General features: G+C 35.3%; 1 protein-coding gene across 3 annotated transcripts in view; it reads right to left on the bottom strand.

Annotated features, from left to right (window-relative positions):
• LOC136040945 (solute carrier family 41 member 1-like) overlaps positions 1 to 12,101 on the bottom strand; it is a 48,694-nt gene that overhangs the window by 24,069 nt on the left and 12,524 nt on the right. The window contains exons 1-3 of one of the 3 annotated variants that reach the window (XM_065725388.1): positions 10,098 to 10,239; positions 6,115 to 6,460; positions 432 to 611 (exon numbers count right to left, since the gene is read on the bottom strand). In XM_065725388.1, the coding sequence (XP_065581460.1) occupies positions 432 to 611; positions 6,115 to 6,450 (516 nt within the window). In that variant the 5' untranslated portion in view covers positions 6,451 to 6,460; positions 10,098 to 10,239. Of the gene's footprint in view, positions 1 to 431; positions 612 to 6,114; positions 6,461 to 7,557; positions 7,688 to 10,097; positions 10,240 to 12,101 lie in introns of those variants that run through there. The other 2 variants (XM_065725386.1, XM_065725387.1) reach the window with 2 other exon arrangements.

The raw sequence follows: 12,101 nt of genomic DNA, 5'->3' as shown, positions 1-12,101 counted from the left end.
AGATGGCTTTCTAGTATTAATTCCCGTAATGGTGCAAGTTCCTTAAAAATTAATGGAGTCCAGAAATCAGAACCACTCCCCATCACAATTACCGAGAAAGGGGATACAGAAGACAAATTGCTGGAATTATACTTGTATGAGCCAACTGGTCTGGGATACTATTTTTTTTTTTTTTTTTTTTTAATGCCCTTGACTAATGAAAGTTTCTTTGGCATATTTTACAAGGTTTTTGAAACTCGAATTGAATTTTTGGAATATTTTTTTTTTCAAACAAAAATTTTTCCTAGTTTTCTGAATTATTAATTCTTATGTTTTGTAAATTTCATTTTAAACAAAGGAAATTTTATAGCCAATTAAGGTTTGTTAATAAAACTAAAAAAGAAGATATCTTATAAGAACGGCTCACGTGAGAGTTTGTTATAAAAACCAACCTGTACTAAGGCTAAATTTCCTCTAATCATGGACCACTGGTCAGTAGAATTGTCCATTTTTCCTAAATTGGCTTGTGTTGACATCCGGGATGCTAGGGTCATTTCTAAATTTCCCTTCAATCCTAGTAAAGCAGGTACCATCACAAACAAGGCAGATACATTCTGAAACACATCCCAATGCTGCAAAAAAAATTAATCAAGAGAATGTTTTAAACGAAAAAGTCCAAACTGCATTTGTTTAACTGAAACTGAAGGCGAAAAAGTAAGGGGCATTTTTAAATTTCCCTTCAATCCTGTAAAGCAGTTACCATCACAAACGACGCATATACATACTGAAACACATACCTATGCTGCAAAAAGAGGCTAATCAAGGAGATGTTTGAAATGAAAAAGTCCAAACTGTATGTATTTAACTGACACCGAATGCGAAAAATGAAGGGTCATTTCTAAATCTCCCTTCAATACTGTAAAGCAGTTACCATCACAAACAAGGCAGAAACATTCTGAAACACATTCCAATGCTGCAAAAAAAAGCTAATCAAGAAGATGTTTGAAATGAAAAAGTCCAAACCGCATGTGTTTAACCGGAACTAAATTGGAAAAACGAAGGGTCATTTCTAAATTTCCCTTCAATCCTGTAAAGCAGTTACCATCACAAACAAGGCAGATACATTCTGAAACACATACCAATGATGCAAAAAGAAGCTAATCAAGAAAATGTTTGAAATGAAGAAGTCCAAACTGCATGTGTTTAACCGGAACTGAACTGGAAAAATGAAGGGTCATTTCTAAATCTCCCTTCAATCCTGTAAAGCAGTTACCATCACAAACAAGGCAGATACATTCTGAAACACATACCAATGATGGAAAAAGAAGCTAATCAAGACAATGTTTGAAATGAAAAAGTCCAAACTACATGTGTCTAACTGGAACTGAATGGGAAAAATGAAGGGTCATTTCTAAATCTCCCTTCAATCCTGTAAAGCAGTTACCATCACAAACAAAGCAAATACATTCTGAAACACATTCCAATGCTGCAAAAAAAGCTAATCAAGAAGATGTTTGAAATGAAAAAGTCCAAACCGTATGTGTTTAACCGGAACTAAATTGGAAAAACGAAGGGTCATTTCTAAATTTCCCTTCAATCCTGTAAAGCAGTTACCATCACAAACAAGGCAGATACATTCTGAAACACATACCAATGATGCAAAAAGAAGCTAATCAAGAAAATGTTTGAAATGAAAAAGTCCAAACTGCATGTGTTTAACCGGAACTGAATTGGAAAAATGAAGGGTCATTTCTAAATCTCCCTTCAATCCTGTAAAGCAGTTACCATCACAAACAAGGCAGATACATTCTGAAACACATACCAATGATGGAAAAAGAAGCTAATCAAGACAATGTTTGAAATAAAAAAGTCTAAACTACATGTGTCTAACTGGAACTGAATGGGAAAAATGAAGGGTCATTTCTAAATCTACCTTCAATCCTGTAAAGCAGTTACCATCACAAACAAGGCAGATACATTCTGAAACACATACCAATGATGCAAAAAGAAGCTAATCAAGAAAATGTTTGAAATGAAAAAGTCCAAACTGCATGTGTCTAACTGGAACTGAATTGGAAAAATTAAGGGTCATTTCTAAATCTCCCTTCAATCCTGTAAAGCAGTTACCATCACAAACAAGGCAGATAAATTCTGAAACACATACCAATGATGGAAAAAGAAGCTAATCAAGACAATGTTTGAAATAAAAAAGTCTAAACTACATGTGTCTAACTGGAACTGAATGGGAAAAATGAAGGGTCATTTCTAAATCTACCTTCAATCCTGTAAAGCAGTTACCATCACAAACAAGGCAGATACATTCTGAAACACATACCAATGATGCAAAAAGAAGCTAATCAAGAAAATGTTTGAAATGAAAAAGTCCAAACTGCATGTGTCTAACTGGAACTGAATTGGAAAAATTAAGGGTCATTTCTAAATTTTCCTTCGATCCTAGTAAAGCACTTACCATCAAAAATAAGGCAGATACATTCTGCAACACAACCCAATGCTGCAAACAGAAATTAATCAAGAGAATGTTTAAAATGAAAAAGTCCAAACTGCATGTGTTTAACTGGAACTGAAAGCAAAAAATGAAGGGACATTCCTAAATTTCCATTCAATCCTATTAAAACAGGCACAATTACTAGCAACAGAAATAAGTTTAAAAACACACACCTGTGTTGAAAACAAACTCATTAGAGAGGAGATTTAAAGTGACACAGTTGAAACTCTATGTGTTTAACTGAGACTGATTGTTGTTTTTTTTTTTTTACTAAATTTTACTAATTTGTTGTTTTAATTTAATTAAAACAATAAATTAATTAAAACAATTAATTTTACTAATTTGTTGTTTTTTTTTTAAATTTAATTAAATTTTTCTACAATTCTAGGAAGTCAAGTATCATCACAAAAAATGCAAAACATTCTGAAACGCATTATAAAAAAAATTAATCAAAGAGGATATTTTAAATGAAAAGGTTAGGACTGAAGAAATAAATGATTTAAAATTATGAAGTAAGTTAAAATGAAACAAAATCTAAAAAAAAACGACATCTAAACTGATCATCAAGGAGTATAATCAACTAATAATCCAAGAATATTTTGTAATTTAACAAGAGCTAAGAGCTCATATGGCACTTGTGACGAGGCGAGAAGAGCTAAGAGCCAAGAGATCATATGGTATGAGCTCTAACAAAATTCTATGAATCAATAGATTGATTTAAAAAGGAAAATAAGAAGCTTAATGCCGGTCAGGATTTAAAATAAGAGCTCTGAGTCACGATGTCCTTCTAAATATCAAAATTCATTAAGATCCGATCACCCACTCGTAAGTTATAAATACCTAATTTTTTCTAATTTTTCCTCTCCCTTTAGCCCCCCAGATGGTCGAATCTGGGAAAACGACTTTATCAAGTCAAATTGTGCAGCTCCCTGACGCGCCTACCAATTTTCATCGTCCTAGCACGTCCAGAAGCACCAAACTCGCCAAATCACTGAACCCCTCCCCCCAACTCCCCCAAAGAGAGCGAATCCAGTACGATTCTGTCAATCACGTATCAAGGACATTTGTTTATTCTATCTACCAAGCTTCATCCCGATTCCTCCATTCCAAGTGTTTTTCCAAGATTTCCCCCTCCAACTCCCCCCAATGTCAAAAGATCTGGTCGAGATTTGAAATAAGAGCTCTGAGACATGAATTCCTTCTAAAAATCAAATTTCATTAAGATCCGATCATCTATTCGTAAGATGAAAATACCCCAATTTTCACGTTTTCCAAAAATTCCGGTTTCCCCCTCCAACTCCCCCCAATGTCACAGGATCTGGTCGGAATTTAAAATTAGAACTTTAAAGCACAAGATCCTTCTAAATATCAAATTTCTTTAAAATCTGGTAACCCTTTTGTAAGTTACAAATACCTCAATTTTCAAAATTACCCCCCCCCCAATTCCATCAAAGAGAGCAGATCCGGTCCGGTTATGTCAGTCACGTATCTTAGACAGGTTTCTATTCTTCCCATCCAGTTTAATCCTGATCTCACCGCTTTAAGTATTTTCTAAGATTTCCGTTCCCCCCAACTGCCCCCCCCCCAATTACGCTTGATCCGGTTAAGATTTAAAATAAGAGATCTGAGTTACGAGGTCCTTCTAAATATGAAGTTTCACAAAGATCCAAACACTCCTTCGTAAGTTAAAAATGCGTAATTTTTTCTTATTTTTCAGAATTAACCCCCCCCCCCCCAATAGAGCGGATCCGTTCCAATTATGTAAATCACGTATGTAAGACTTCTGATTATTTTCCCCACCAAGTTTCATCCCGATCCCTCCAATCTAAGCGTTTTCCATGATTTTAGGTTCCCCCACCCCAAACTTCCCCCAGTGTCACCAGACCCGGTCAGGATTTAAAATAATTGCTTTGAGACACGATATCCTTCTAAATATCAAATTTCATTGAGATCCGATCACCCGTTAGTAAGTTAAAAATAGCTCATTTTTCAGAATTAACCCCTCCCCCAATTACCCCAAAGAGAGCGGATCCGTTCCGTTTATGTCAATCATGTATCCAGGACTTGTGCTTATTTTTCCCACCAAGTTTCATCCCGATCCCTCCACACTAAGTGTTTTCCAAGTTTAAGGTTTCCCCCTACCAACTCTCCCCCCAATGTCACCAGATCCGGTCGGGTTTAAAATCAGAGCTCTGAGCCACGATATCCTTCTAAATATCAAATTTCATTGAGATCCGATCACTCGTTCGTAAGTTAAAAATACCTCATTTTTTCTATTTTTTCAGAAATAACCCCCCCCCCCAACTACCCCAAAGAGAGCGGATCCGTTCCGTTTATGTCAATCATGTATCTAGGACTTGTGTTTATTTTTCCCACCAAGTTTCATCCCGATCCCTCCACTCTAAGGGTTTTCCAAGTTTTAGATTTCCCCCCACCCAACTCCCCCCCATTTTCCCCAGATCCGGTCAAGCTTTAAAATAAGAGCTCTAAGACACGATATCCTTCTAAACATCAAATTTCATTGAGATCCGATCACCCGTTCGTAAGTTAAAAATACCTCATTTTTCCTAATTTTTCAGAATTACCCCCCCCCCAACTACCCCAAAGAGAGCGGATCCGTTCCGATTATGTCAATCATGTATCTGGGACATGTGCTTATTTTTCCCATCAAGTTTCATCCCGATCCCTCCACTCTAAGTGTTCCCCCCCTCCAACTCCCCCCAATGTCATCAGATCCGGTCGGGATTTAAAATAAGAGCTCTGAGATACAATATCATTCCAAACATCAAATTTCATTAAGATCCCATCACCCGCTCATAAGTTAAAAATACTTCATTTTTTCTATTTTTTATGAATTAACCGGGCCCCCACTCCCCCCCAGATGGTCAAATTGGGAAAAAGAATATTTCTAATTTAAGCTGGTCATGTCCCTGATACGCCTGCCAAATTTCATCGTCCTAGCTTACCTGGAAGTGCCTAAAGTAGCAAAACCGGGACCGACAGACCGACAGACAGACCGACAGAATTGGCGATTGCTATATGTCACTTGGTTAATACCAAGTGCCATAAAAATGGACATAACCGCAATAAAAAAGTATTAGCGCTATTAAAAATGCAGTGGTACACAGGAAAGCAAGCTTCGTTGCAATTTATAAGGATTAGGTAGGAATGAAAGGTCAGAGTTTATTTGGACACAATTGGAAATTTTCTGAAAGTAGCCTGATTTAGTAAAAAATAAAACTTATGTTTCATCTCATAAAAAGCATTTGGAGTGTAAGGATTTGTTTTAAAATTGTTTCTAAAACTCCCAAGGGAGGCTCGGTCTAGAAATGCTATTCAGGTAACTTCTGGATTTATTCAAATTAATTTGAAATACTTTCAACGCGGTAAATTCAACTATGCAATCATTTAAATACCAAAATCAGTTTGAAGTCGCAAAACAGGGCTCAATTAAAATTTCACAAAACAAACAAATTGCTGCAGTGTGCCAGTGTAGGTAATTTTTTCAAAAAAAATTATTTTTACTCTTCCCTTTGTTATATCAATATTATAATTTTTTCATCAACAAACACAAAACAATGTTATTGTGTTTATTTCCTACAAACACAATAACACACAAAATAGCTTACTTGCACAATATCCAAAACTAATCCTGCTCCAACCATTCCCAGTCCAGCGATTAGAAATGGAAAGAAAACTTGAACTGAAATAGTCCAAAATGTTTCCTTAATGACAGGTAAATCTTTAGGCTCCATTGACACTTCGGAGTCAGAAGGTCTTAAGATATCCATCTGAATGTGAGTCATCTTTTCAAAGTCTGCATCGGTCGGTGATTTGAGCAGTTGAACGAGATCACTCCCGCTTGCTCCACCACCGACACGGATATCTGTGCCTTGTGGTACCATTTTCTTCCGAGGTCGAAGTTCTGAAGCAGTAAAGGAGTTCACATCTCCCCCTTTGCCCATTTTTTCCCAGCTGAAAAAGACTGAAGTCAATAATTTTATCAAGACCTGGGTATTTTTTAAATTAACCATTATTTATTTCGACAATGTGGATCAATGCCTTAACTAAGTTTTTATTTTCGACAGGGACGAAGGGTTGATATACGAGGAGATATTTTGGAAATATTTCCTTAAAGAATAATAGAATCCAAGGACTACTCTCTCCATACCTGTAAAACACATTTTAAGTGCTAGACTTGTCATTTTAAAGGGTTGATATACGAAGAGATATTTTGGAAATGTTTCCTCCAGGAATACTAGTACCCAAGGCCTATTCTCTTGAAACCTGTAAAATCCATTTTAAATAGTTGGCTTACCATTTGAGATATTTTTTGGAAATGTTTCCTCAAGGAATAATAGAACCCAGGGACTATTCTCCTCAAACCTGTAAAACCCATTTTAAATGGTTGGCCTACCATTTTAAAGGGTTTTAACCCATTTTAAATGGTTGGCTTACCATTTTAAAGGGTTGGTATATGAGGAGATATTTTGTGACATTATTGTAACGGTTATTTTTCGAAATAGTTAAGTAACTAAACACATCTTAATACATCTTAATATATGTGCAAGAAAATAAACGTATGTGCTTGAAGTTTTGAATAGGCTAATGGTTTCTTGAAAGTTAGATTACCTGAAAGTAAACTGTTTTTGGAAATTTTGTAACTCAAAACGAAAAATCGTAATATTTGCGTGTATTTAATTAGGAAAAATTGTTTAGATTCCCAAAACCGAACAACATTAATCCATTATTATTATTATTAATTAGCTAGATTGTTAATTATCTATTATTAATCCCTACCCTCCAAAAGCCTGGGCTAAAAATGCACCCATTTCTGCTTTTCAACCCAACTCCAGGAAGGATTTTCCGACATCCCCCTTCCCCGCTTATTTGGATGTATGCGCAGGGCCCTCTGCCCTTGACCTTCAAAACTATACAGGTACTAAAATAATTACAGTATATTATTATAACATAATAAAGCAAAGCACAATTATATCAATTGCATCAAAACTTTTCCAACAGTTATAAATGCCACATAAAATATTTTTTTCTTTAAAATGCCTGATAACAACCGTTCTCGAATCAAATCCCATAATTTAAATATTTCGACTAGATAATAAGCAATCAGTCTTGTATATTCCATATATCTAATGGTAATCAGTGGTAACCACTGTATCACACAATTTAACTAATACACAGCTAATCATTATAAAAAACTAATTCATTAGAACACTGTTAGTATGAAAGAATATTTGACTAAATTATTTATAAATACTGAATTAAGCAGGTATTTACAGAGCCGTTTTTGGCAGACACGTATTTTGCTAAAGGCTACCAAAATGTAGAATCCTATTCAGAATTTGATTGGAAACAACGTAATTGAACCTATTAACCCAAATTCACTAGCCTCAGCAAATTTTCTTGATTATTCAGACAGTTCCTGGCAACAAACTCCAAGTAAAGAGTGGTCACCAGGGTTGCCAACTTGCACACTGATCGTGTGAAATGCCCTCTTCTTCACTTCAGAGGATATACGGATGAGTGAAAATCACTCTTTTTGGGTGTCAATTTTCATTTACTTTAAAACGGCAATAGTTGGCAGCTACGTTAGAAGTGCATTTAACCCAAGGAATAGGGTTGCCAACTTACATAATTTTGTGTGAAATGCACTCATTTTTGCCTCAGAGGGGATACGCTTGTTATATTACTTGTACTCTTTTTAGGAAAAATCACTCTTCTTGGCCTTGATTTGCATTCTTTTTAGACGTTGGTGGTTGGCAGCCCTGGTGGTCAGTGTCAATTGAAATAGAAACTGTACAGAACGGAATTTAATTACAACATACGTCAGAAGTATTTGCTTTTTATGGTAGTTTTAAATATATAGAATTCATTGAGTATGCAATTACCAATTTATAAGCTATCAGCATAGGAACATTTAAATGATTTAGAAAAGAGAAAGAAAACAACCCCAAAAGGAAAAAATGTTGGTGAAAAATAAAAAACCAAAGTCGGCATGCCCAAAAACACTAATGAAGAAATTCCACATTGGACATACGGAAAACAACAGAGAAAAATTGACCTACACCCAATAAGGGCAAAATTCTATCGAACGAAATTCTTCAAAGCCTACTTGGTCGGATTCTAAACTACTACTGTGCCTAACAGCTGACTACAGCACCAAGCTGCCTGAGGCCAATACAGCTACGCAAACTCCTCCTCCATCCCAATTTATTCAAAGACTCTCTTATTGTACATTCCTAAGAAGCTCCTGTTTCCATCAAATCCTTTCAGAGCCGACTTGACCACTGTCATCACTTTACCTTCAAATAATCTTGTCTTGATTCGCAGACTTGCTATTCTTCAAAACTTTTTTCAACTGCGAAAAAAACACCCTGGGCCTTGGCTATTTTATTATTAACATCTTCGCTGCACCCACCGTCTTTACTCATGATACTACCTGATACATGATAATAACTTTTGTGTAGAGAGCGAGGTACTGAGGAGGGGGTAGCTTCCCTCATATATGGAATAATGTGTGTTCGTTTCACGTTTTAATGTTGCTCGTTACTTTCATTTGAGAAAAACCTGCTTTTTCATTAAGTCCTGAAAAAAGACCGCATCAAATACAGGTAATTTGCCTTTCGGGTGTTAAAAAGCATCAATAGACATTGAAGCTGCCAGAACCACAAAAAAACGCGACTTTAAAACGCACCGTGCGTTCTACGGACGACTTTACCTAAAACAACTATAATGGAGTCGAAACAGGACGAAAGTAATAAATTCATACCGGACTTCAAACTTATTGCACGCGTAGAGTTGATGTGCCAAATTCTTAGAAACCATGAAATTGGAGCCAAAATTTTTTAGCCGAGCATTTTTTCCTCTTTTTTGCAAAATCGACAAGGCCAAATAATAGGCGCTGACAAAGCACATGCATGGTTTCAAAACAGATTCCGAGTCCAACGTCTGTCGAAAATTGGGGTCGGAGTTATTTTAACAATCTAAGAGCCAGAAATACCCTAATAAATGAATTCAGATTCAAATGACTTGTCCAACGTCTCGAAAACATTTAGATATGCAATTTTTTTAAACATCGGTGCGTCTTAATTTCCAATATTCAAATTTATCAATGACCCCATTTCCTAAGAAGGATAAATAGAGAAGAGACTTCAGTAACCAAGGCCATATCTAGAGGAGGTAGAGAGTTGACCCCTCTCCCTGCCCCCCAAAAATATTTGTCCGAGTGGTGAAAACGGAACTAAAATACATATATACAATTTTTAGACCTGTTTTTTAAAGTTTTATGTAAAACTTTTTTTTAAGTTTACTCCTTGAAAAAAAATAACCCTCCCCAAACAAAAATCCTGCATATGACCCTGTCAGTAGCATAAAAAGAGGTAATTAAAGAATACACGAAAAATATGAAAAAAGGACTCTTAGACCGTTAAAAATGTCAGGAATAATAATATTCCATTGCATTTTATTACGGACATTACCGTAAAGCAATAAAATCATAATTTAAAAGTGGCCAAAATTGGTAGCGTTATTTATTCAATAAATTTATCTTTTTAGTCATATGAATAGAAAGTAAATAAGAAAATCAAAATCTTACATAATAGTGAAGATATTATCGTGAGTGCTTATCACAATATCTGATGAACTCAACGTTTGTTCTCGAAAACACTGAATAAACTTTTCTCAAATCACCACAGAGTACATTCGATAAAAATAATCTTGGGAACTTGCACAAAAATTTATCTCGGAATTCTCTTCATTCAATATAAACCAGAGGGATATAAAGTCACCAAACACTGAATTACCAGTAGATGGCCTGTTCAGAAGTCAAACTGATTAAGTCCATAAAAAAAATCAAACAACGTAAAACAGAAAAGAAAATTGAATGTGGGTTTAATAGATATGATTAATGGCACTTGTGTATTATACTGACCACACTGTTGCTCTTGACCTGTTTAAAACCGGTTTCTCTGTGTGCACTCGGAGATAATCAGCTTAGCCCGAATGAGACAAACTACTATGCAGGGATTAAATATTTTTGATTATAATTCGTAATATTCAATTTGATTAAATATTTAATATATAGAAGTAGTTAGGTTAGTTATCTAATATAACGCTTTCTGGGCGGCCCTCTTTCCATAATTCTCTGTTGTAGTTAGTAGTTAGGGTCAATACGCCCGAAATATACAGCCCGAGGCTCTAAAAATTATACCCTAAACATCATTACATATACTCTTAACCTCGTTTGCATAATACAGCCGCACTTTATTTACATATTCCGGTAAGAACTTGATCAACATATATTCAACTTTCACTGGATAAGAAGAATGACCATTTAAACCGGTTTATTTGAATTCCAATGGTTTAGTAGAATCAGCTTAATCATAGGAATGACCACTTGAGTAAACCGTTCTATTTGATTTCAAACGGACTAATAGAATTTGTGATTTAGTATTGAACTTTACTTGACAACATATATTAACATAGGTATTGCGCAACCACTTGCATTAGAATATTCATGAGAATGATCGGTTAATTCGACATTTTTAGAGGGAATTTATGATCATCCATTTCACACCTCCAAGGGTCCACCCCCAATGACCCTCCACCAACTTTTTGGCCCCCCTTAACTTGTTTGTACTTCATTTCTTATTTCACACTGAATTTTTTTAACTTAGAAAATTTTCAGCTTTTTTTGGGACTGAAATTTTGTTTTGATGTCTTAAAATGACAAAATCTAAATGACAAAATTGACAAAAAAAACTGTCAAAAAAGAAAAAAAATGTCACTACAAACATTATCTTTTTAATAGGAAAAAATCGGTTATCTGTAGTGCACATAAGACGTCTTGATTAGAACAGAGCCAAAAGAGATGTTCTATATAGTTATAAAAATGTTAGAAAGTCTTGAGGTGACCCAATGACTTCATTGGAGGACCTAAGCACTATGAAAAAATAACGACGACAGTCTAAACGAAGTACTGATAAAACCACCAAATTAACTACTTCTAAGTAGAAGTTTGATGGATATTAGAAACAGCGAAGGATATTACTTGCCCTTACAGAAAGGCACAAATGGTGCATCGTAAGCTTTTTAGTTCTGAAATTAAGACAGCCCTTGATTTGATAATTCCTTGAAGATTGAGAGACCATAAAATTGTAGCCAAGTTTGCTTTTATAGAAACATAGAAAATTGACTGAGTTCTCATACTAATCTCAGGACAGGATGTGGCAAATATTTTCTTATTTCTAAGACTGGCTGATGATGCAGCAGCTTCAAGAGTACGTGCTGCATACCAAATTAGCAGTTATTGGCGCTTCCAAGATAATATGACTGCTATAGTACCGCTACATGGTGTTTGTGTTTCAGAGAAAACTGAAATCTACTTAGAAGTAGTTAACTTGGCAGTTTGGTCATCACTTTGGTTAGATTGGTCGTCATTCTTTTCTCATAAGTTTTCCGAGGATTTTCTGCACACCCTAAATATTTTTTGCCCCCCCCCCCCGTTAGATTTCGAAAAACACCATTTATGTGGTACTTTCATTGAAAAATTTTCTTTATTGATTTTTATTTTAAACGAGACATTTGCCTCCTCCTCCTA

The sequence above is a fragment of the Artemia franciscana genome, chromosome 21 (genome assembly GCF_032884065.1).
Source record: "Artemia franciscana chromosome 21, ASM3288406v1, whole genome shotgun sequence".
In the NCBI taxonomy this organism is placed as follows: domain Eukaryota; kingdom Metazoa; phylum Arthropoda; class Branchiopoda; order Anostraca; family Artemiidae; genus Artemia; species Artemia franciscana.
This window is presented reverse-complemented; position numbering and strand designations above follow the sequence as displayed.